The sequence below is a fragment of the Danio rerio genome, chromosome 14 (assembly GCF_052040795.2).
Source record: "Danio rerio strain M-AB ecotype USA chromosome 14, GRCz13ab, whole genome shotgun sequence".
In the NCBI taxonomy this organism is placed as follows: domain Eukaryota; kingdom Metazoa; phylum Chordata; class Actinopteri; order Cypriniformes; family Danionidae; genus Danio; species Danio rerio.
This window is the reverse complement of record NC_141034.1, coordinates 43145718-43171837: the sequence shown is the minus strand read 5'-3', so window position 1 is coordinate 43171837 and position 26120 is coordinate 43145718. Positions and strand designations below refer to the sequence as shown.

Genomic DNA, 26120 nt, shown 5'->3' with positions numbered 1-26120 from the left:
CATGATTTGACAAAACACAGCTTCCAGAATCTCTCCCAGTTCAGTGCTGGATTCAGTTAAAATCTCCTCAAAGATGGAGCAAGGAGACGCTGTGAACTCTGAGTCATGACCTGTAAGTGTTTTTATTTGTTAAAATTGATCATGACATGTACAGTGTCTAACTTTAACGGTGTGTTGTAGCAAAGATGTAAACAACGGGAAATTATGGTAACCGCTAACGACTTAGCTAACGTTACAAATCCATATTTATCAAACGGCTGTAAACGCACACACACACATACACATACACGCACTCTTGGCCAGCACCTGCGTCTCTCTGTGTGAGACGGCAGAATTTCTCTCTATAGGCAGCTATGCTATGCGTTTTACAACTCGGACAATAAAGTCGCAAAAGATATGTGAACGATTCATGTTACTTACACGGGCATATTCCGCATATGCATGAAAGACGTCCTGTAACGCATTGATTTAAAAAAAATACAGCAATGATTTCCCAACTGGAGTGTAACATCAAAAACAAATCAATCCAGGCTCACAAAGGTCTCATCTCACATCTTGTGCTTTATTCTGTCACCACAGAAAATAACTTAATCCGAGCATGAGAGAAAAAGAACAATAAAAATCTCTCCAGCGCACATGCGCTTCTCGTGTTACAAATACTTCATCGTATACACGCATAAACACACTAAAAGGCACAGAAACAGTTAAAGGAGCCGCATCCCATTTTCACTCGTTACAGACACGTGTTGACTGACTGACTGACTGACTGACTGTTTACACAAAACGCGCGTGCTTGTCAGGGCGTGACGTGAAGCCAATCGGCGTATCACAGCATATTATGATGATGACCAATCAGAGTCACTTGAGGGTGGGCCTTTTAGAGGAACTAGGAAATATGACAGTCGTTTTCATGTTAGCTGAGTAGCTGTGTATAATCAAAGTGAGATTTATGAAAAAATAACACGATTTCCTTCAAGTTAAACATGAGCACACATTGCTTTGCATCTTATTAACACAACCAAGCCTTAAAAATAACATTCTGGACCACCCCTTTAATCATTTTCCAAAATCTCTATTCTAGAGGACGTCACTGCGATATGAACCACCAACTATTCCAGCATATCTTTTACACAGCAGATGCCCTTCCAGCTACAATCCAGTTCCGTGAAACACCCATACACTATTCAAACATACACTACGGCCAATTTAGTTTATTCAATGTACCTGCAGCTCATGTCTTTGGACTGTGGGGGAAACTGGAGCAACCAGAGGAAACCCATACGAACACGAGGAGAACATGCAAACTCCCCACAGAAATGCCAACTGGTCCAGCCGAGATTTGAACCAGCAACCTTCTTGCTGTGAGATGACAGTGCTAACCACTGATCTACAGTGCTGCCCCAGAGTTTAATTTGTTGGCAAAAATGACTGCATCTTATAAACATTATTATATCTTATTTTCATTCATGTTTTTATCAGTAATATATAATTTCTTTTGCTGTAAACCTCTAGGAAACTCTGTCACGGAAACCTGGTACAGCTCTATGGTGTGTGCACGAAACAAAGACCCATCTACATAGTCACAGAATATCTCGCAAATGGATGTCTGCTGAATTACTTGCAAGAGCGTCTCTCAAACCCCACGAGTATTGTGCTTCTTGAGATGTGCAAAGATGTCAGCGAGGGCATGAAATACTTAGAGGCCAATCAGTTCATCCATAGAGACCTGGTTTGTATAATATTCACTGCCAATCGGAAGAGACGTTTTACCATCAACATTTCTAAAATCCTTTGTTTTTGTTTTTGTCCTGCCAGGCTGCAAGGAACTGTTTAGTGGACTCAAATGGAACAATTAAAGTGACTGATTTTGGATTGTCAAGGTAATTGGATGAAAAGTATTTAAAGAGACCATGTGATCATATGATATAATTTGTCATGTTCCCTTTACTTAATGTGTAATGAATCTGCGCGTGTATGAATGTGTGTGTGCGTGTGTGTGTGTGTGTGTGTGTGTGTGTGTGTGTGTGTGTGTGTGTGTGTGTGTGTGTGTGTGTGTGTGTGAAAACACTTATAAAAATAAGGGTTCTATATTATTGCCATTGATGGCTCCATGAGGAACCTTTAAAAATGATGGAACCTTTTCATTCCATCTATGGTTCTTTAGTTTGGTCTTTGTGAAATCAAAATGTAGACTGTTTATTTTGCTAGCTCACATATTTTAAGGTGTATTAATAATCCATGTTGATTTTCCAGGTTGAATTTTTTCTTTTTTTGTTTTGGTAATCAATCAAATCAAATCAAAAACTGGATCTTCTTTGTGTTGACCTCAACTTGACTTACACAGCAACTGCATAGTAATATTCTTAACCCCGCCCCTCTTACTGTTAGTTTTCTTTGAGAGAATAATGTGAAAAAGAAAGCTCCGCCCCCTACTCAATATTCTGTTTCAGTTGAAAGTATAACAAACTGAAATAAAAGTCTCCAGTTTGAATTAATTTTAAGATTGTAGTATCCCAAAAACTATTACTTACCACTTATCACTTATTTTCTCTAATGCCAAGTTCAGACTGCATGGTTTTCAAAGTAGTCGTGTCACGGATGTTTTCACACTGCATGACTGTCTGGGACAGCGTTTTTGTTGGTGGTGTGTTTACACTGCAAGATGGATCGGCGACAAAGGGTTTCAAACTGCATGACTTTACAATAGGAAGAATCGCCGACAACTTTGTCTAAACTACGTTTCACAAACAAACACAGACGAGTAGTGACATGGAAACACGAGGTCACGTAATAGCCTATATATTTTATTATTAACTACATAATGAGAAAGAAGACTTTAGTGGGGTAGAAAATCTACTTATTTTACTCACATGACTTTAAAGGGAACTAACATTAGCAATTTCTCTCAAACTTTTTTTTTTCGACGTGGTTTAGGTTGCCCGGTTGCTCAGACCAAATTTCCACTCGTTTTTCCTCCATTTCTTGTGTCCAAATAGACTGAAAAGCACTTTTAACTTCTCCCCCATCCTCCCGATGGCCTGCAGGTATCCACCAATGACTGTAAAAGGTATCCACAGTTGTGGACGCTGTTCTCTCATTGGCTGTAGGTAATCAGTCATACATACATTTTCTTTTCGGCTTAGCCCCTTTATTAATCTGGGGTCACCACAGCGGAATGAACACTATATTGCCAACATATCCAGCATGTTTTACACAGCAGATGCTCTTCCAGCTGCAACCCATCATTGGGAAACAACCATACACACTCATTCACACACATACACTACAGACAATTTAGCTTATTCAATTCACCTATACTGCATTTCTTTGGACCTGTGTGGAGGAAACCCAACTGAGGCTCGATCCAGCGACCTTCTTGCTGTGAGACGACAGCACTACCTACTGCACCACCGCGTTGCCCAGCTGTAGGTAATCGGCGATGTTATTTTAGATCAGAACCCATTTCACACGGCATGATTTGAATCGCAGACAGCTCCAGATATTTAGCATTTAGGGTGTCAGCGACTCATCTGCAATTCTCTCAGATCACGTCTTTGATGGTTAACACTGTGTGATTGTTACTCATATGAACGAGCACCGATTCGCCTGTAATTTCAGGCATTTGTCAGCAATTTCTCAAAGCCTGTCGCAGAGTCAAAATCGGGGCTAAAATCATGCAGTCTGAAGCATAACAGAGAGCATGATCCAGACCTGATTAAAACTATATATTAGCTTAATGTAAAGGGATACCCAAATAAAAAAAAAAAGTGTGATGGCGTCTGTTTCAAGAGATTTACAAAGAAGGTTTTGTCAGAATCTCTTTTTGTTTAGTTTTTTTAATTTTCTCTAAAAGCCTTGGAAAAGGAAACTAGCAGTCTAGGTAAGGAGTGCTGCATTTCTGACAAATGGTTTAGGTGTTTGGTCAATCAGAGTTGACCATACTGGGCTTTTCAGGAGGCTCGTTGTAAAAACCAGAACCCAATCAGACAGAGTTTTAGACTGGGAATAAATTTGTTGCAATAAAGTACAACATGTGACAAAAAAATAAATTAAACTAAAACATGAAAGCATATTGACGCTTGTGAAAATTATGACCTTATAAAATATCAACATATTTCCTTTTTAAGCTAAATTATTTACATATATATATACAGTTGAACAGACCTTTTAATTTATTAGCCCACCTGTAAATTGTCTCTGTATCTTAATAATATTAATATTAATAGGGGGTGTTGTGGAAAAAAGATTCTGGTCTGCAAAAATATTAATCTTTAAGTCAAACTTTTCAAAAAATGACAAAGTCTGAGATCTTCGAAGTCTTTAGACGAAGCAGTTTATTGTTACAGCATCAGTAACAACAGAGACAGGTCGTTCGAGTGTCTGCATACAGTTTAAATACATCTCTGTGTCTTAATACTCCACCCTAATTTACACATTACACACCTCCATCAGCTTCTCTGCTAATGGGATCTTAACTCTCTTAGGTGCCCGCCACCAATAAAGTCTCAGGGTCTTTTAGGGGTCTTACCCATGTCCAGTTAAGGTCTTTCCTTCCTGCTTCAAAAGCGATGACTCAGCCAAAAAACAATGCTCAACAATACATCTTGTTCACTGAACTGTCAACTGTAAGTTCAGCTGAAGTTCATAAGTGCTCATAATTCTTTAGATGTCAGTACAAGTGTGTGGGCACACTTGCAGGTGTGCTTTATCATGAGTTACAGAACAGAACACAGGTGTCCTTATGGCCTTGCTTCCATAAATCAACCATCATTGTGACATTAATGCTGCTCTTCTAATTTATCTTCTCATCTCTGACTGCATTTACACAGAATTACTTTTTTATTTACCAAAGCACACATACCTGATAATAATGCCACAGGTATGGGTAATACTATAATAGATAATAATACTGAAATCACTCAAATAAGCATATAAATGAGAGTAATACATTCATCAGAAATTCATCAAGACACAATGAAATCCCCAACAGGGGTTAATAATATTAACCTTAAAAGTGATTAAAAAAAATTTAAAAACTGCTTTTTATTCTAGCCAAAAAAAAAAACAAATAAGACTTTCTACAGAAGAAAAAAATATTATAGGAAATGCTGTGAAAAAGTCCTTGCTCTGTTAAACATCATTTGGAAAATATTTTAAAAAAGAAAAAACTAAATCACAGGAGGGCTTATAACTTTGACTTCAGCTGATTATTACTACTAACTGTTGCTGTCCTTGCAGATATGTTCTGGATGATGAATACACCAGCTCTGTCGGATCAAAGTTTCCAGTGCGCTGGTCACCTCCTGAAGTCCTCCTTTACTGCAAGTTCAGCAGCAAGTCAGACATCTGGGCATTTGGTGTGTCACAGCTACATTTTCAGCATAGATTACCTTCAGTCAATAAAACAGTGCTAATTATTGTTTATTATCTCTCTGACAGGCGTTTTGATGTGGGAGATTTACACTCAGGGCAGAATGCCGTACGATCGGTGGAACAACACAGAGATTGTGGAGAAGATTTCTGCAGGTCACCGGCTTTATCGTCCACAAATGGCCAATGAAAATGTCTTTGCCATTATGAACAGCTGTTGGCATGAGGTATATATAGCTGTGTGTGTATACTGCACATTTTTTGAATCTAATATCTTATCTGATAATTCAAATGTGATATGACAAACTAAAGAGTTTGCCCTTTTTTGCAGAGACCCGATGAGAGGCCCACGTTCCAGGAACTTGTTGAGGTCATCAAGGATTTGCTTTTCAGTATGCAAGAGATATAGCTACTGTGCATCTGTAGACATGTAGGATACAGTCCACCTAATGCAATCAAGAATCGTTATGAAAGCTGTCTTGAATAACCTTCTCAGTTCATTTCTTTTACCTGAGAAACCCAGTAATGTGAACGATGAGTTACATACTTTTTCATATATTAGTGTAAGTTTGAAACATTGCAAAAACAGGAGATTGAAATGTGATTTCTCATTAGATATTTCACCCCCCCCCCCTCCTCTTCCTGCATTTTCCTCAAAGCTCTGCTGTATTTATAAAATTTCTTTCAGTTTCATCTAAAAATAAAATGTACTTTTTAATATCACAATTATAATAACAAGCAACATTAACAGTAAAAACTATGCATGCGTATGCATAATGCCTGTGTGTTGATTTTTGTTGATTTGGCTGTGTATTGATATACTAAATATATAAGTTTAACTTAGTACAATGTAAAACAAAGTGTGATCTAGAATAAATCTAGTGTAAATATATCTGTGTATATTTTATTAAAAACACATTCTCTCCTGTGAATGAAATCTGAGGGGTATTTAATTAAAGACTACACTTCATCTTCTTCATTTAGCTGTGTACTGAATAAAATAAGAGCAGTTTCCAGTATTTGACTGGCTTTTTATCACATTTCTATCACTTTATTCCATTAAAATTGCATTATGACAGCAAACACATGTTTGAGATTGTTTTACACGGCAGCATAATTTGATAAACATTATCCTACATTACATAAAAACTAACTAACTGTAAAATGGCCTCAAAAATAATCCATTCTATCCATGTTACACACGTTTATTTTATATCAACTGACTTGTATAATGGGCGAGGTATTGGCGCAGTAGGTAGTGCTGTCGCCTCACAGCAAGAAGGTCGCTGGTTTGAACCTTTGGCTCAGTTGGCGTTTCTGTGTGGAGTTTGCATGTTCTCCCTTCCTTCGCGTGGGTTTCCTCCGGGTGTTCCGGTTTCCCCCACAGTCCAAAGACATGCAGTACAGGTGAATTGGGTAGGCTAAATTGTCCGTAGTGTATAAATGTTTGTGTGGATGTTTCCCAGAGATGGGTTGCGGCTGGATGGGCATCCGCTGCGTAAAAACTTGCTGGATAAGTTGGCGGTTCATTCCGCTGTGGCGACCCCGGATTAATAAAGGGACCAAGCTGACAAGAAAAGGAATGAATGAATGACTTGTACCATATTGATTTTACATTCATTCATTCATTTTCTTTTTGGCTTAGTGCCTTTATTAATCATGCCACAGCGGAATGAACCTCCAACTTATCCTGCATGCGTTTTACGTAGCAGATACCCTTCCAGCCAAAACCCAACACTGGAAAACACTCAAACACTTTTGCATTCACACCCACACATACACTATAGCCAATTTAGCTTATTCAATTCACATATAACGCATTTCTTTGGACTGTGGGGGAAACCAGAGCATGCGGAGGAAACCCACACCAACACGGGGAGAACATGCAAACTCCACACAGAAATGCCAACAGGTCCAGCCAGGGCTCGAACGAGTGACCAACCTGCTGTGAGTTGACAGTGCTAACCACTGAGCCACCTTGCCACCCTGTTTAACAGCATTTGTGTGAAACAATACAGACTCCAATGTTTATACTTACATCATGACCTTGGCCTCTTCAATAAAGTCATCATGTCATGACCGCCTTGCCATTTCCCATACTTTACCACACCAAACTGTCCATTTTCAAGTTCTCTGATAAATGTAAGCTGGCGTGGATCGATCTCCCAAGATCCTAAAATGACAACAGGAGGAGAAGAGCAACCATTACCGCACAAATTTTCATTAAAAAATATAAAAGTCAAGTAAATGCTTTTTGTAAACATATACATGTAGTTCTTGGGGATTTAACCAATCCCAGCAGCCACCGGACATCACACAGACATAAAATTGACGTTAGACTCCAAAATCAGACTAACTTTGGATTTTGGTTGTAGCCTATATGAAAACATCAGCTTGAGATCAAACTTCAACGTCAAGATACACAACACAAAATCAATCAAAGGTCAATGGCTAATGATGTTCATGCCACCTCTAGCAAGATGCCGCCCATGCAATTGCCCATGCCCAAATCTGCCACTGTATGTGTTTGACTGCTTACTCCTTCACATATAGTTTAGCTTGCGTTTAAACTCAAGAAAGCAGCAGAGGGGTTTCACAAAAGATAAAGTAAACAACTGTACAATGTAAAAACGTCTATCCATGTTGCACAATTGCATTTTATATCAATTATTGTTTAAAATGTTAATAGCAATTTTAAAAGGTATAAAGTCATTTAAACATTTGATATTAATTTTTATTGTGCAGACTTAGACTGCTTACTGCCTCTACATATAGTTTAGGTTGTGTTTAAACTCAAGAAAGTAGCACAGGGGTTTAACGAACAAACTAGAAAATTCCCCACCCACCCAAAAACGCGTTGAAAATGCACAGAGGATTTGACAGCTCAGAGGTTAAACAGCAATATCTGGCAACATGCTTCACATTCACTTCTTCCAGGAAGTTTATTCACACAAGACTTAAAACGCCACCGATGGACGAAACGAAGGCAAGGTTGGTTGATTTAAGACTACAGTAACATGTATTTCTTTTAAAGGTTTTAATAGTACAGCTTTGAATGTGATTATAAATAAGCGACGTAACGTAAAACAACAACGTCAGTTAAGTAAATCCCATTAAGCTTATTTCGCAAAAAAATCTACCTTAAAAAGCGTTCTCGCTTATAAATATTAGTGATTAAAGCATTCAATGCAGTTATAAAAGTTTAATGGAGATGGACAAAATTGGTTTGAAGAACTAACGACGAGAAAAGCAGCAGTGAGTCACATGATTTGCTTTCTTTTTATCCTGTCAGTGTTTTAAATCGTGATATGTTCCCTACATAGACATCACTGAGACGCGTTCTATCGTTTCATATGATGGTCGAAATGCTACCTAGGTAGGCAGCTCGCTAGGTTTTTAGACAGATTTCATCGATATAACTTTAATATCTTACGGGATTTTATTCTAACTGCATTTAGATGGATGTTGCAAACCGCTCGGACTTTTACATTGGTCTGGCGCTTGCTGTAAGCTCCACTATCTTCATCGGTGGCAGTTTTATATTGAAAAAGAAGGGGCTCCTACGTCTGGCAACAAAGGGCTCCACTAGAGCAGGTGGGTATAATGCATGTTTCCCTTACATATACAATACTTGTATATATGAAATGCATTGATTTTTGTTTTGTTTTTGTCTGTTTCACTTTAAGGTCAAGGAGGATATGCATACCTGAAAGAATGGTTGTGGTGGGCAGGACTAATATCAAGTATGATATAATTGCTCTATGTTTTTATTTACCATTAGTGAAGATGAATTATAATGTTTAAACAGAATATGTTTTGAATCAGACGTTGCATGTGTCCGTGATTGGGGATTTCAAAAATGTGATATTGGTATCTATGCATTAATATATTATTATGGACACCACAGAAACTTTTTGTTTGTGTGTGTGCGCATTTCATTTTCAGTGGGAATTGGCGAGGCTGCAAATTTTGCAGCATATGCATTTGCACCTGCTACATTAGTAACACCACTGGGAGCACTGAGTGTATTGGTCAGGTAAATATCTTGATTTATAATATTTCCAAATATTTAATGCTTTCTGTTTTGATCAATTTTACAGTTTAATTTTACAGTAATTTATTTCTGCGTTAGAAAAGATTAATCTTTTGTGTCGCACAATTCTTCAAAAATCATTGCAATTGATCACAATAGTTGGTTTTTGGAAGTTAAAACCTCCTTCATATCCTCCAGAGGGAAACTATTTAAATTAACTGTTCATTCTTTAAAGAAATACCAACCATGAATTAAAAAAATCTATGCTACCAGCTATGTAAAATACTATTTGTTTTGTTTTGTTTTTTCAGGATTTTTCACTAAATAGAAAGCAAATACTCTATTTGTTATTAATCGCAATATTTTTCCAAACTCTGTCTATCAGTAAAATGCATGCTTGCAGGTTAAATGCAATAACAATCATTTTTATAATTCTTGGACAATCTCAAACAACATTTCATTTATTATTATTTTATTTAATAATTTTTTTGTCAGTGCGGTGCTCTCATCATATTTCCTGAGTGAACGACTGAATATCCATGGCAAGATTGGCTGTTTGCTGTGCATCTTCGGCTCTACGGTTATGGTGCTCCATGCTCCACAAGAGGAAGAAGTTGCTTCTTTATCTGCAATGGCAGAGAAACTCAAAGATCCAGGTAATGTCCAGTTGAATGTAACCCTTTACAGTGCAGCATGTATAAGTACACCCCTCACAAATCTATCTTTTAAATTCATATTTTTAATAGTAGCTATACAATATTATATTTGTGCAAATACATTAGATTAGTCAGTACTGAAGCCAAATCTGGAGCTTATCTAACAAATAGCTTGCAATAACGGTCCAAAAACTAGTACACCCACATTTATATGTTAGAAAGACATCAAGAGAAGCAAAAAAATAGGTTGTAATTTTTTTTTGTGCAATATTTTGCTTGAATTTTTTTCTTTCAACCTTTAAATTTCTAAATATGTATGGTGACTAAAATACTGTTTAAATAAAAATATCTGTTTTATAAATTAGTTTTGTTTAAATGCACCGACATGGGGCGACGCAGTAGCGCAGTAGGTAGTGCTGTCGCCTCACAGCAAGAAGGTCACTGGGTTGCTGGTTCGAACCTCTGCTCAGTTGGCGTTTCTGTGTGGAGTTTGCAATTGGGAAGGCTAAATTGTCCTTAGTGTGTGTGTGTGTGTGTTGATGTTTCCCAGAGATGGGTTGCGGCTGGAAGGGCATCCGCTGCATAAAAACGTGCTGGATAAGTTTTCGGTTCATTCCGCTGTGGCGACCCCGGATTAATAAAGGGACTAAGCCAGCAAGAAAATGAATGAATCAATAAATGCACCAAAATACGCTACATTGCATATTAGGGATGCAACGATTATACATTTTGGTTGTACTATTATATATTAAGAAATAATCACGGTTTCACGGTTATCACTGTCTCTCCACTCCCCTAATAGCTGGTGTGTGGTAAGTGCAATGGCGCTGTTGTCCTGTGGCTGCCATCACATCATCCAAGTGGATGTTGCACATTGGTGGTGGTGTGGAGAGAACAGATACATTTATTCGCACTTGGTCACCATATCTGGACAATATAAACCTTGCTTTATGTGACAATTTGAAACTGGGAATGACATAATGTACGTATAGACATTCATTCATATGTATTCTGTTTTCATCAAACTTTTAACTCTTCCTGCCATATTGTAATATTTGTAACATAATAGCTTATGGCTTTGTCCATATGTATGTTTTAGTAAATGCAGTTATGTTTTGTGTCAGGCATTTTATGTTGTGTTTGTATTTTTGTTTTGTGTATGTCTTAAAAGAAAAAGAAAAAAAAACATGTTAAAAAAAAAACACAGTAACAAAAGATGACTTCCCTCACATTAGATTGTATGTTTTCTTGCACAACTAGATGTTGAACTCATGAAAAATAATTGTGTGCATTGGCCAAAACTGATTAGCTGAGGTCACACCGAAGCGACAGCCAACAGAGGATTCCTCTTGGTCTTAAAATCTTTTTTGATGAGTTATTTTCACAATTTATGATTGCAAAGCAATCAAAATAGGACAAATGAGCTCATGTATGGGACGAATTCTGGACTTTTGTCTGTAGCTATGTTTCCATCCACCTATTTTATGCGCATTTTGTAAATGCGCTTAAAAAAACAGTTGATGGAAACGCCATGATGCGCATAAATTCTGAAAATGCGCATAAAAAACTTATGCGCCCAACTGGGTAGGATAAACTTTTTATTCGATAAGAAAAGATGCGCATAAACTGCGATGGAAACACTTTTACAGCACAAACTCAAGCATGCGCATTAAAAAAGGTCATGTGATTTTGTTGAAAGAGATCATGTGATGCTTAAAATGTGTGTGAATGGATAAAATGTCAGGCTGAGCACATTATAAAACATCTGAAATGTTGTTTTGGTCATTATAATACGTAACCATTTCAGTATTAATGTTATTATATTATTAATGACCTCCAGAATCACGAGCGCCTGTGCTCCGCGTCTGACACCTTCAAACGCCACTGCGCGCTCAATGTTTGTCAGGATTGTCTTCTGAGGCGCATTCATTTAGAAAAGATTGATGCAGCTTCTCCTATTACAGCAAATGCAGTTTTTACTGTTGATATTTGGCACGAGTTAATCAGGAAGTGACGATTTTGTTCGCTTTGACTCGTTGGATGGAAACGATGCTTCATTCGCACAACTTTTATGCGATAATCGAGTTTTGCGCATAAAGTTTATTCGCATTTTTGGATGGAAACATAGCTACTGAGGGGTGGGTCTTTCGAACCATCCGAAGGGCCCTGGCTACGGGCCTGAGTTATCATATCGGCCAAATTACCACTACAGTATGCTTCTGTTTCTAATTCTAGTCATTTCTTTTTTTCTCTCATGACCCTCAGGATTTATTGCGTTTGCTGTCTGCATCGTCGTGAGCAGCCTGGTCCTGATTATCTTCGTCGCTCCTCGCTATGGTCAGAAGAATGTTCTGGTCTACATCCTCATCTGCTCTGTCATTGGTTCATTATCAGTGTCTTGCGTGAAAGGCCTCGGCATCGGCATCAAAGAGCTGTTTGGTGGCACGGCAGTACTCAAAGATCCACTCTTCTGGGCTTTGCTCATATGCCTCGTGGTCTGCATCAGCATCCAGATCAGCTATCTAAATAAAGCCTTGGACATCTTTAACACCTCGATAGTCACACCTATTTATTACGTCTTCTTCACCACATCTGTCATGGCCTGTTCAGCCATTTTGTTTAAAGAGTGGCTTCGGATGTCCACCGATGGGGCTGCTGGGACTGTCAGTGGCTTTCTTACCATCATCATTGGTATTTTTCTTCTGCACGCGTTTAAAGATATTAACTTTAGCTTAGATTCTCTTCCTTTGTATCTGCATCATGGACTTCGAGGCCAGGCGTATGTCGCTTTGCCCACCGATGAGAGAATTGATGAAAGCAGTCTGACTAAAGAAAGAAGTGCAACGTTTTTTCCTGAGAGTTCAGATAAGAGGAGCAATGGCACCTTTATTGCCTAGTTAATAATGCTTGATGCTAGTGACTGCACTGTGCAGCTTATTTTGCAAACCATTCACACTGTGAGGGTGCTTTAATTAGGCTTTTATTATGTATTTTGGGGTACTTTTACATGATAAAAATTGACTTAAAATATTAAAAGTTTTAATAATCCATTAGATTAACATATTAGTTAAGGGTTCCACTTCTATTATTTATAAATTAATAATAAAACAGACATCTTCCGCCATAAATAACATTAAGAAAGCCTGGGAGGAGGACTCTCAGATGATATGTGGAATGGCATTCTCAGTCAGGTTCACTCATTATCCATTTGTGCTCGACATTCTCTTCCTCAGTTTAAAATAGTACATAGAGCTCGTATATCTAAAGTTAAATTAGCTCAAATGTTTTCTGGTCTACTTTAATGCAGTGGTTCCCAACCTTCTTTTGCCGGAGACCCACTTTTCCCCTGTAAAATGTTATAAGGCCCCCCTCAACATTTAATGATATTATCGCTCATATAAGTTTGCAGTAAGGATGACAAAAGAATGTTGCTTTCAAACAAATGTTATGCTCATTACTATATCTGGATTTGTTTATGCACAATTTATAGCCTAATGTAAACAAAGGCTTTTTAATTGAAAAATATAAGCCTTTGGCCTTTAAATTGGCCACATATATTAGTTGCAAATTTTTTAAAAGTTTCTTGTCAGTAGCTGTGACGTCCCTTATCTTATTTTGGGTGTGCCAATTCTTTTGCCTTGCGCTCAAAAAATGCTCTGAGCTTGTCACAGTGCTAGGGATGGATCAGTCGTCTGCAAATATCTTATTAATTTGGACGGTCTCATGCATTCGTTAGCAAAAACTCTGATGCAGATAATACACTGTGGCTGGGTCAGGAACTCTTTGCTTAGAGAAAATGGAATTAATCCAGTTCAGCTAACTATCTTGGTATTTCCTGCATTTCATGTTTCCAATATTGCTCGTGCTGCGATCCGAAATGCTTAGAGCTTCCTCGCCTGGGTCCAGTATGCTTGGGTTATTACTAATAGCTGCTGAAGGGGAATCAGTGAGATCTTTTTTGTGGAAAACAAATTTGTCCATTTTTTGGTCAGCCAGGGGATAAAATGAACCAAAACAACATGATCATACACACATGATCGTGCACACATTTTGGATTTTCCCTAAGTTTGAAAACTTTTGGAGATCAATATTCAGTACCTCTTCTGATGTGCGTCAATATAGATTAGAGCAAGAACCACTGACTTGTGGCAATATTTGGAATCGTCCCAGAAGACTCATGTTTACCTGCTTAAAAGAGTAAGATTCTTTCCTCCTCTGGAAAGAGACCCCTTCCGCCCACCGTTATTTAATGGATCAGAGACATTATGTCTTGTCTTTACCTTGAAAAAATTAGATGCTCTTTAAGAAGATCAGGTAAATAATTCTATAAGATATGGCAGCCTTTTATTAATTATGTTGACTATATTAATTAATGCCCGACAAATATAAATGTATATATTTTTTCTGTTTTGTTTTGTTTTTTACATTTACATTTAGTCATTTAGCAGATGCTTTTATCCAAAGTGACTTACAAATGAGGACAAGGAAGCAATTTACACAACTATAAGAGCAACAATGAGTAAGTGCTACAGGCAAGTTTCAGGTGTGTAAAGAAAGTGTAAGAAGCACAATATTAGTAAGTTTTTTTTTTGTTTTTGTTTTTAGTTAGTGGAGGAGTCAGAGAGGGAATTGCATTTTAGTAAGGAAAGTGGAGACTAAATAGGTATTATTATCATTATAAACATTGCTGTGGGGGCGACTCAGTGGTGCAATTTAAGTCATTTATTATTTCTGAGTTTGCATGTTCAATTCAATTCACCTTTATTTGTACAGCGCTTTTACAATGTAGATTGTGTCAAGCAGCTTCACATAAAAGATCATGGTAAAAAGAACAGTGTAGTTCAGTTTTCAGAGTTTAAGTTCAATTCAGCATGTTCTCCCAGTGTTCGTGTTTCCTCCGGATTCGGTATAGATGAATTGGGTAAGCTAAATTGTCCGTGGTGTATGTATGTGAATGATTGTGTATGGAGGTTTCCCAGTACTGGGTTGCAGCTGGAAGGGCATCGGCTGCGTAAAAACATATGCTTGATAAGTTGGCGGTTCATTCCACTGTGGCAAACCCTCAATACTAAAGCGACTTAGCAGAAAAAAAAATGAATGAATGAACATTGCTATGCTTCTCCAGATACTTGTAAATTTGGACTGATGTAATTGACGGCTATGTTTTGTTCTATTCTTGGTCAGGGTTATAGAGTTTGTGAGTGGATAAATTTGAAAATTCATAAAAATATTCTAACAAAAAAATTAAAGTTTTTAGTTTGACGTAAAAGTTGACAATGTTGTCAAAATCACCAAAATGAACACTTTACAATTTGTAGAAACACCATGTATATCTGCACACATACTGTACAGTCCTGTAATCTGATATGTTTTGTTTTGTTTTGGTCTATTGACCTTATTTTTCATGAACGTTTTCTGCTGTTTATTATTCCTAGTCATTCTCCTATAGGCAACTGAATCGGTTCAAAAATGAGCTCACGTCCACATTGCAGAATAAGGTCTATAGAATGAACATGTTACACAAATCCATGTCATCATTTTCACAAATTTGCATTTTTAAAGTTTACATGATGATGATGATGATGTGTTTTATTACCATTAGAAAAGTTTTAGCCCACCAAAATGCTGTGATCATGTAAATAAATAGCTTTAATGTATAAAGTTGTCAATCTTTGCTAGTCGTGTAAATGTACCCCTGGTATACAAGGTACCTGCTTTACATATATTCCACCTCTAATATTTATACTTTTATCTTGATGTTTTAGATTTACAAACTGTTGATATTTTCAGAGAAAGTATGAAGTGACAAGTCATGGCCGCATAGTGTTTGAAAGTTCTGCTGTTCAAAATCTTATTACAGTTTATCATTATTTATTGTTTGACCACACTGCCTTTGTTTATAATATGCATAGAATTTAATTCATAGGAAGTTTTTTGTGTTTATCATTTGATGCCTCCTCTGTTCAATAAAAGCATGATGGTTTAATGTACTTCTGTACTGCTTCAATTATTCATAAATTTGCAGCTGATGTGTAACCCACCTGTCCTACTGCACCTGCCCGCTTTGAGCTTGGATCAAACCAGCAATTCTTTGTATGGGAGTCGGTTCTTCAAACAAGGAGGCTAAAGACCATGGCCTCTATCGCTAGAGCACCTTTAGAGGTCAGCGGAGTGAGGTTTACCTGCATATCACTTCGCTAACTGACCTCCGTTACACTTACCCCTCTAAACCTCCTATCTTGGGAGAACCCCTGTGTGCAACCCACCGGTCCTACTGCACCCAACACGATCTAAGCTGTGATCGAACCAGTGATTCTTTGCATGGACATCAGTTTCTCTAACAAAGAGGCTAAAGACCATGGCCTCTTGTGTGTTGCCAGAGAACTTTTAGAGGTTGTCAGAATGAGGTTTACCTGCATATCACTTCGTTAGCTGACCTCTGTTACACTCACTCCCCTAAACCTCACTCCCATCCCGAAGGAGCCCCCACATGTAACCCACCGATCCTACCGCACCCAGCCCGGTTTGTGCTAGGATTGAACCGGCAATTCTTTGCATGGGAGTCGGTTGCTCTAACAAGGAGGCTTGTTGATCATGGCCTCTAGTATCTGTCACTGGAGCACCTTTAAAGGTCAGATGAGTGAGGTTTACCTGCATAGCACTTCACTAACTGGACACATATACATATTTTGTATACCAACACTGCATTCAGATGATTTAAAATGCAATAAAAAAATAATAACATTATGAAAAAACATTACCATGCTATTGTTTTAATATATTTTAAAACACAATCCTTTGATATTAAAGCTGAGTTTTCAGCCTCAAGTGTTTTCAGAAATCATAAATGCCTAATTTGATGCTCAAGCAACATTTATTATTATTATCAGTGCTGAACACAATTGTCATGCCTACTTTCTAAAGAAAAAAAACTCTGAATGCTCAGAACACTCATGTTTATACTTGGAAAAGGTGAGCAACAACTCAAACTCTGCGGTGGCTTTCGATTATATATATCTGCAGCCCCTGCTATGCCTGTTTTTAAAAATAACGCTCTGAAACCTCTTAGAGGTTTTATTAGCATTGAAGGAGCTTATATTAATAACTGCAAGGGCTTTTTTGTCTTTATTTTAAGTCCACATTTCAACACACTGAATAAGCCACCTATCTTGATCATGACATTAAGCACACTGTAGACTTTGTATATAGCTTGAAGACAATGAAAACAAAGCCTCCTCTTCAATTCCTTTCTTTCAGATGATGTTTATTTGACTTGACACCAAAGTCTTACACTGCCAAATGTCAATACGGTGGTGAAAAACAGGTCTTGCTGTGGAACTGTATGTGCATCCATTTCATATTAGAATATATATATTGCCTTCAAAATAATAACAAAGAGAGCAGACTGAGGCACTTTGTCTTTGAGTATTGAACTGAATCCTGTCGCCTCTCAGTTCTTACACTGGCATGTCAAAGCCTTGATAAATGGCTGATGTAAGTTCCGCATTGGCTGAAGGCTAGTCTGTCATGGTCTCCGAAAAGGCTCCTCTACTCCTCTGAGTTTGCTCTAGTCTGTTGAGGATGAACTGGCTTGTGTCGATGAATCGCTCCACACAGTTTACAAAACACACCTCTGTCCTGGAGTCCAGCTTGGGACCAGGTTTATCCATGCACTTCTCCTGCAAACACAAACACACAGTGAGATCCAAGGAAACTCTTGTATGTAATTTCATCAAACCACACAAATAAGTTTTGTATTGGAGTAGACAACTTACAACTATGATGATGAAGAATTGCACTAATTCATTATTAATATAATAACAATGTGTAATATATACTTATGTTAACATTTTATTTCCAATATATATTTGTTTATTTTTGGATACATGTAAAATGCAATAAAATATTTGTTTCACTAAAGTACATTTTTTTAAAATACCATCTATTTGTCTATCTTTGACATGGACATATATATGTACTATGAAAATAATATAAATATACAGACAAATATTGTAAATCTGTACACTACAAATAGTCAATAAATTGTAAACCTTTTAGTCAACAATGTTTTTATTTTATGTCTTTATTGTTTGGAGCAGTATATCTAGGAAGATGAAATTGTATTAATCACTTCATCTGATGATATATTAAATGACTTAAGGAACGCAATTCAACCCCAAAATACTAGTTAACTGTAATTTTTAATCTTACTTTCCTGCGATTCTACAAGCCATTACATTTCACCTACTTGTCGGTAAGATTGTTTTAATAATATGAAACAAAACTTCTATTTAAGTCTGTTGTTAGCATGTAATTTTGAGCTGTCATCACTAATATTGAATAAATAAAAATAAAGAAATTCTACACTGTTAACTATATCCAGTATTGCAGGCACAAAACAATCGCTCTAAACAGTGAAATAATTTAACACTAAATCATATAGTTCTGAGGATTCAGGCGACATTGAAGATGAAATAAAAATTAAACTTTAGCTGTCATATTAATATAGAAAAAAAAATAATAATATATATATATATATATATATATATATATATATATATATATATATATATATATATATATATATATGTCTAATCAGGCAATCACATGGCAGCAACTCAATGCATTTATGCACGTAGACATGGATCTGCTGCTGTTCAAACCAAGCATCAGAATGAGGAAGAAAGGTGATTTAAGTGACTTTGAATGTGGCATGGTTGTTGGTGTCAGACGGGCTGGTCTGAGTATTTCAGAAACTGCTGATCTACTGGGATTTTTAGGCTCAACCTAGAGATGGATGTAGAGATGGGTTTATAGACAAAGGTCCGAAAAAGGAAAATATCCAGTGAGCGCAGTTCTGTGGGCGCAAATCTCTTGTTGATGCCAGAGGTCAGAGGAGAATGGCCAGACTGGTTCCAGCTGATAAAAAGGCAACAGTAACTCAAATAACCACTCGTTACAACCAAAGTATGCAGAAGAGCATCTCTGAAAACACAACACGTCCAACCTTGAAGTGGATGGGCTACAGCAGCAGAAGACCACACCGGGTGCCACTCCTGTCAGCTAAAAACAGGAAACTGAGGCTACAATTTGCTCAGGCTCACCAAAATTGGACAATAGACGGTCGAAAAAACGTTGCCTGGTCTTATGAGTCTCGATTTCTGCTGTAACATTCAGATGGTAGAGTCAGAATTTGGCGTCAACAACATGAAAGCATGGATCCATCCTGCCTTGTATCAACAGTTCAGGCTGGTGTTGGTGTTGGCGTAATGTGATGGGGGATATTTTCTTGGCACATTTTGGGCCCATTAGTACCAATTGTGCATTGAGCATTCTTGCTGACCATGTCCATGCCTTTATGAACAGTGTACCCATCTTCTGATGGCTACTTCCAGCAGGATAACGCACCATGTCATAAAGCATGAATCATCTCAGACTGGTTTCTTAAACATGACTCTGAGTTCACTGTACTCAAATGGCCTCCACAGTCACCAGTTCTCAATCTAATAGAGCACCTTTGGGATAGGGTGGAACGGGAGATGTGCATCATGGATGTGCAGCAACTGCATGATGCTATAATGTCAATATGGAGTAATACTGAATATTTCGGTTACCTTGTTGAATCTAGGAGTAGAGCAGTTCTGAAGGCAAAAGGATGTTCCACCTGCTTCTAGTAAGGTGTACCTAATAAAGTGGCCGGTGAGTGTAAAAAGCGCTTATGTTGTTTTAAGGTCACACTTTCGTGTGGTTTCAGAACAAATATTCAAAGTACCATAGTTAACAATATAAGGAGCGTATCACAAGTTGTCACTGAAAGAATATGCGAATATAAAACCAACTTTATCCGATTCAAAATACAACATCGTTTCCAGTCAATTGAATAGTGGCGATGTTATTTTGAAGTCATTCTTCCCTGCTATTTTAGGCCTAATATTAAAAGTAGCGTGGTAAACAATATAGGAACCATATTATAAGTTGTCGCGGTTAAAAATTGAACGTATATCTGCATAATGAGATGAAATGTACGTATAAGAGACTCCCTCACCCAGCAGACTTCTGTCATCTGGTGAACCAGCTGCTGAAACCGCTGCTTCTGAGACTCGATCTCGATGAACTGCTGCAGCTGAGGATCTGTCGCGACTCCTTGAGTATCCATTGGATAGAAGAACAGCAGAAAAAGCGCAGCACAAAATATCTTAATGCTAATGTCTGACTACTGTATACACCGTTCCAGCGCTATCCTGACCTTCACGTGTCTTGACATACAGGAAACAGTAGAGCCGAGCGCCAATGAGAAGGCGAGAAATCGAGCGGAAGCGGATAGGACTTGCTGTTGCAGGCGGAAGTTGTACTTTTGCTGTCAGAGAGCTGTACAAGAGTCACAGGAGCTGAGACGCTGGTGTGTAGAAAAATCTTTATTTATCTTTTATTTTGACTTTAGTGAGTTAAATACGACGATAATGTTTATATTTAGCAATGTAATGTACGTCTGTAAGATTTAATTGTATATGTAAACAAAAACAGTGGGATAGAGATGAATGTCAAGCAAGGTCTTCGAGTAAGGTGTTAGCCTAGCCGCTGTATGCTTGTAAATGTGGCTAAAGCGTTTGAGTTTTGTTTACATTCGCTGTCTATTAATGGTAAGAAAATGTAACTGCTCCTCAAATAATCATATATGGTTTGCTAGATAATGTACTAGTTATGTTTGATTCGTTTATTGGCTTTATGTATAATTTAATACACATCCAAACCCATCATACACAGATAAATAAGTTTATAAAGGGATTTGAATGTGAGTCAAAGTATCATGTCTCAAGCTCTTTTCACTTGGTGTACTATACTTAAAGCCAGTGGTTCTCAAACATGATAGTATAAAATAATCAAAATAAGCTGAAGCACTTAAATTACAGTCTTGATAAATGAGGGGGAAAGTGAGGGATTGTTAAATATGAGATTTCTAGACTTCAGTAATTAGTAAAAGCAATTTTTTTTCTATTTGTTTATATTCATTAGTTAAAAAATGGAGTGAAATATTACTAATAGTGAAGTCTAAAATGTTCATTATTTGTTATAACCTTTATTATTAACTTTTTAAAATTTAAACCGGTGTTTAAATACCTTTGTAAAGCAACATAAAAGTAAAAAGTAATATAACCCATTCAATAATTAGTAAAAGCTGTTATTTATTTATTTATTTATATTCATTAGTTGGAGTGAAATATTACTAATAGTGAAGTATAAATAATCATTATCTGTAATATTCTTTATTATTAACTGTAATTCATGCTAGTATACATCACTTTGTAAAGCAACATTACACAGTGTTAGGTAAAAGTATTAAAACACATTTAGACTTCAGTAATTAGTAAAAGCTATTATGTTCTTTATATTCATTAGTTAAAAATGGAGTGAAATATATTTGTAATAACCTTTATATATAATTTTAATTTAAACAGGCATATATTACTTTGTAAAGAAACATTAAACACCCTGTTGTGTAAAAGTAAAAAGTAAAATATAATAAATGTTTGTTACTTTTACTTTTAAGTGGCTTAAGATAGTATTACTTTAATCCCAGCACTAGGCATCATAAATGTGACTATTAAGCATGAGAAAATTGTAAATATAGTTTTCACAGTTTCTTAAATTTAGATTTATAACATGCACTGTTCACCAAAAAATAAAAAGCAGTTAGCAACTGGGAATAATTCATTGTTCATAATACTGGTGAAATTAAATAAAAATAAAGAGACAAGTGGGTGTGGAGTTTCTATAATGAACATAATTATCCCTAATAATCAAGAATCCTGATGTGCAAGCAAAATCCAGTGGTGTAGAGAATTGAAGGATGACACTTTTTTTCTCTTTATTCAAATTCTAGTAAGACTTTCTTTTGATGGTCCCTATTGCACATTTTGTTGACTAAAAGTTGCATTGCAGCTACATGCAAATTAATTCTTATTTGAGTATTAGACTGTCTGCTGATACTGCTCCTTCCACAGACATTTAACTGACTATAAGAAAGTACATGTCAACTTACACTAACCCCAACCTAGCAGTCTACTTATATTTTAATGAGAATTAGTTGGCATGTAGATTAGGGGTGACAAAATTAATTGTTTCTTTGGTGCACTGCAATGCAGACGCGGACAATTCTGTATTGGATAGATAGTATCAGTAATATCTGTAACATTTGTATCAGTAATAGATCAATCATGACCGGTTATTACGTCCTGATATCATTTACCTTATATGCGCTATGTCGTTATGCCTTACTATGGCAAGGGAGGCAAACGCGAGTAATTAAAACACTACTTAAAGGCACAGAAACTGTGCACGATTCACTGCTTGTGTGTTTGCTGGACAGGCTTTTACTGACACTGAACACCAGAAGCCCCTATTTCACTGCGATTGAGAAAATGAAAGTAAACTCCATTTCTCTCAACTGTGTATGGAAAGTATCGTCAATGCACTGAGATATCGAAATGAACCAAATCAATGGCTGATAATCGTAACTGATCCGTGAAACCAGTGTAGATTCACACCTCTAATGTAGATGCATTGTAACTTAAATTCAACAATATATGTTAAAAGGACCATCAAAATAAAGTGATACCTAATTTCCCTCTCCATGCACCTTTTTAAGAATCGATTTGATCAAGTAGTTTTTACCAGATGTCGTATTTGGCATACGAGAATAACACATGGTTTTTTGCTCCAAGGTGAAAACCCTACTCAGTGTTTGTGCTGCAAAACTCCTCTTACTATAAAACACATTTTACTGGACTGTCCTGCTTTTACTGATTCCAGAAGGACTTTTTATGAAATGAACTCTTTTAAGGACATTTTTAGACAAAGTGAAACCAGAAAAGATTTTAGAATTTTTATCATGTATTAACACAAAAAATCTGATTTAATTTATGTTTTATTTTGTTTGTTGATTTTTAAATTGTATATGTATTGTTGAAAGATTCCTGCCATGAAGATAGCCTTGGTTGCAGACATGGCATTAAATAAAAAATACATTACATTACCATGCACCTTTTTTTTTGCGTTCTTCTCGCACATCCTGAAGAGTTAGACGTGAGGAAAGGAAATGAGGATGGACAAATATGAAATGAAAAGCACCCTTGACCATAGAAACATATCCTTACTCTAACAAACTAATTGTTTTAAACCCTACTGACTCAAACCTTGTATGTTTATTTTCTTTTAGATCAGCTGTCTTGCCACCATGGGTCTTCACTTTGGGAATCTGGCTAAGGTGAGGCATGTGATCACCTACAGTATTTCCCCATTTGAACAGAAGGCTTTTGCCAACTACTTTTCCAAGGGAGTCCCCAATTTGTGGAGGCGATTTAGGTCATCTGTATTCAAAATTGCACCACGTAAGTCATTTTAATCCAAAATTTATGTCATGCACATCCTTTTAAAATGTCTGTGTCCTGGAGGGCTGGTGTCCTGCAGAGTTTAGCTCTAACTTGCTTCAACACACCTGCCTTGACGTTTCTAGTATGCCAGTTAGAGCTTGATTAGCTTGTTCAGGTGTGTTTGAATAGCGTTGGAGCTAAACTCTCCAGGACCGAGTTTGGGCACCCCTGATCCATGCTATTGTAGGTGTAGATCATGGGTCTCCAACTCGATTCCCGGAGGGCCGCAGTTCTGCGTAGTTAAGCTCCAACCACCTTCAACTCACACCTGCTTTGTATCTAGTAGTCTTGAACACCTTCGTTGGATCAGCTATGTTTGATTAGGGTTGGAGCAAAACTGCGGCCCTCCAGGAATCGAGTTTGAGACCTATGGTGTAGATTAAAGGCTGTATAAACTTCTCTACTAACCTGCGTGTGTATTTCAGCCCTGGCTCTGACGTACCTGACCTACACATGGGGCAATCATGTTCATGAAGAGTGCAAAAAGAAGAATCCCGCTGACTTCGAGAATGACGAGTAAAGTCACTCCCTTGAAGACGTCTCTTATGTAATTTGTTTCTGTACAATTCTTAAATAAAATATTCATGTGGAAATTGGCTTGATGTCATTTTTTTGGATTGCCCTGAAATGATGCATCAGTGACATTTCTCCCATTATTTTGTAGTGGTCATCTTTAGGGCTACACAATATTGTACAAATTTGATATTGCAAGTTTATTTTATCTGCAATAAATATTACAATATGAATACAGTTTCACAAAATAGTTTGAATTGCACTATTTGACAGTCTAACAGTATTGAGGTACAGAAAGTGAATAAATTACAATGCAAAAAAAGTGTTTCTTACTTCCTTTCTCTCATTTCTTGTCCAAATATCTCAAAAAATTCTTAGATCGAGTAAAAATATTGTTTTGTTTTAAAAGCCTGATGAAATAATGCAAAATTTAGATTTTCCTTAAAACAAACTAAGCTATCTGCTAGTGGAGTAAGTTAATCTTGTTTTCACGTTGAAATGTAGATATTGAAATGTAGATAAATGTAGAAACAAAGACAAAAATCCTACATAAATTTTATTTATAACTACTGTATAAATACAGTGATTAGTTACAATTCTGTAGCTCCTGGTCAACTATAATCCAGACTCAACATTACTTATCTTTGTGATTGTGACTTTTGTGCATGCGCACATCATGATATCAATGCTGAAATGATGTATTGTGCAGCCCTAGTCATCGTTAATATCTGGATGACTGTTGTCTGCTACCAAGTAAACTTTTCTGTGTTTCTTTTGGCATATTAATAATTTTTTGTAGATAAATGTAATTTGGGTGAACACTAGAAGGCTCACTTGTTTTCTGACCATATTTTTCTATTATTATAAATTCATAAAGCATAACTTATTATTGTAAACTGTCAGCTTCAGTACAATTTGGTATCATTTTCAAAACAGAATTTAGATATTGATATTTTATCCACCTTTGCTGTACAAATGAAATCTTTTTTTAAACCAAGGCTTCATTTATTTAATTATAAAATACTGTAAAGCAATGTTATGAAATATTATACCAACTTTATTTATAAGTTGCATCTTATTGCATATATTTTTATGCTGCTATACCTCTAGTGACAGGCTGTCCTATGATTGTTCAGAAATCATTCTGATATCAGGGTTTATGCAGTCTGTTCAAACATTAAATTTTTTAATCAAAACATAAAGTCTTTGTTGATAAAGTCATGGAATTAAGTATTGAACACATTGTAGAATATGAATATCTTTCTCAGTATTTTTGTTTTTCACAGCAAAAATATGCCTAATTTTTTCAGAGCTCACTGGATCATTAACTTCATTTTGATCAATTTCATTTTGTGAATGCAAATCTTGTTTTATGGATCTATGCACATTTGCACTGGAAAACAATACCAAAATACTGATGAAGAACATGACCTTTTACAATGTGGTTATGAGTATGGCCAGACGGAATCTGCAGACATTTTTGCTATTTCTGCTGAGAATTTGGTAAAACTCTGAGGATTTCTGCGGAATAATCTTGGGAGAATTATAACTGAAACCTTAATATGTGAAATAAAAAATATGATATTTTAAATTTGTATTTAATGTTTAAAATGTAAATCCAATTAGATTCACTTTATTTGGTAAACAAAGCAAATCTCTCAAATAATATCTCTACTAAAAGACAGAAAATAATACTGTACAAACTGCATTGTACATAAATCAGATGAAAGTTTTCATATTAGTCAATAATATTACTGCGAATAATCTAAAAACTGAATAAATATATAGATGTACACACATTTACTCAAGTAAACAAACTAAATTAATGATGGACTAAAAATCTGCGGAATTCCGCATGCGCAGGTCCCTTGTTGGCCTAATTATGAGGTATATTTTAAAACGTATTTCAATATTTTTAAAGTGTTTTTAGTGCAATTTATTGTTTACTCCCTATAAATATACATTTGTACATATTAATCATCCTTTTTTAAACTTGCTAACCTTTTTCAACCCTGAATATGGCCATTTTAGTCATCAAAATTCACTATTAAGTTATAAAAGTGTCCTTTTTGTGCAGACTTTGTTTTCTCGTCATAACGTGATTATTAGTTCATAAGA

General features: G+C 36.5%; 4 protein-coding genes and 1 long non-coding RNA gene across 11 annotated transcripts in view; 3 read left to right on the top strand and 2 right to left on the bottom strand.

Annotated features, from left to right (window-relative positions):
* Window positions 1-6389, top strand: part of btk (Bruton tyrosine kinase) — a 40354-nt gene extending 33965 nt beyond the window's left edge. For 3 of the 4 annotated variants that reach the window (XM_087281850.1, XM_087281851.1, XM_087281852.1), the window contains exons 14-18: window positions 1513-1729; window positions 1816-1880; window positions 5239-5357; window positions 5440-5597; window positions 5702-6389. In XM_087281850.1, coding sequence (XP_087137976.1) covers window positions 1513-1729; window positions 1816-1880; window positions 5239-5357; window positions 5440-5597; window positions 5702-5779 — 637 coding nt within the window. In that variant the 3' untranslated portion in view covers window positions 5780-6389. Of the gene's footprint in view, window positions 1-1512; window positions 1730-1815; window positions 2926-3914; window positions 5358-5439; window positions 5598-5701 lie in introns of all 4 variants that reach the window. The other variant, XR_015507832.1, reaches the window with a different exon arrangement.
* Window positions 4317-8645, bottom strand: LOC141377570 (uncharacterized). The gene is made up of 3 exons (XR_015507836.1): window positions 8217-8645; window positions 7409-7543; window positions 4317-5390 (listed from the first exon to the last, which is right to left on the bottom strand). It is a non-coding gene; the product is annotated as an uncharacterized LOC141377570 (long non-coding RNA).
* zgc:101583 lies at window positions 8291-16049 on the top strand. 4 transcript variants are annotated; one of them, XM_087280437.1, is made up of 7 exons: window positions 8291-8361; window positions 8694-8746; window positions 8829-8964; window positions 9057-9113; window positions 9316-9406; window positions 9899-10059; window positions 12325-16049. In XM_087280437.1, the coding sequence occupies exons 3-7, from the start codon at window positions 8829-8831 to the stop codon at window positions 12954-12956; spliced, it is 1077 nt and encodes a 358-aa protein (XP_087136563.1). In that variant the 5' UTR covers window positions 8291-8361; window positions 8694-8746; the 3' UTR covers window positions 12957-16049.
* An 865-nt stretch (window positions 16050-16914) lies between these two features.
* timm8a (translocase of inner mitochondrial membrane 8 homolog A (yeast)) lies at window positions 16915-20345 on the bottom strand. Its single transcript, NM_001003637.3, is given in 2 exon segments — window positions 16915-17738; window positions 20105-20345. Coding segments are annotated over 2 exon segments (273 nt in total). The 5' UTR covers window positions 20216-20345; the 3' UTR covers window positions 16915-17576.
* A 16-nt stretch (window positions 20346-20361) lies between these two features.
* Window positions 20362-24082, top strand: uqcrq (ubiquinol-cytochrome c reductase, complex III subunit VII). Its single transcript, NM_001002495.3, is given in 3 exon segments — window positions 20362-20458; window positions 23276-23447; window positions 23915-24082. Coding segments are annotated over 2 exon segments (249 nt in total). The 5' UTR covers window positions 20362-20458; window positions 23276-23293; the 3' UTR covers window positions 24010-24082.
* Window positions 24083-26120: the final 2038 nt, after the last annotated feature.

Excerpts from the sequence above, each read along its gene's own strand:
- zgc:101583 (XM_087280437.1), top strand. The coding sequence starts at position 8,829 with ATGGATGTTGCAAACCGCTCGGACTTTTACATTGGTCTGGCGCTTGCT. Across the intron at positions 9,114-9,315 it reads GTGGGCAGGACTAATATCAA|TGGGAATTGGCGAGGCTGCA; the intron begins GTATGATATAAT and ends TTTCATTTTCAG. Across the intron at positions 10,060-12,324 it reads AGAGAAACTCAAAGATCCAG|GATTTATTGCGTTTGCTGTC; the intron begins GTAATGTCCAGT and ends CATGACCCTCAG.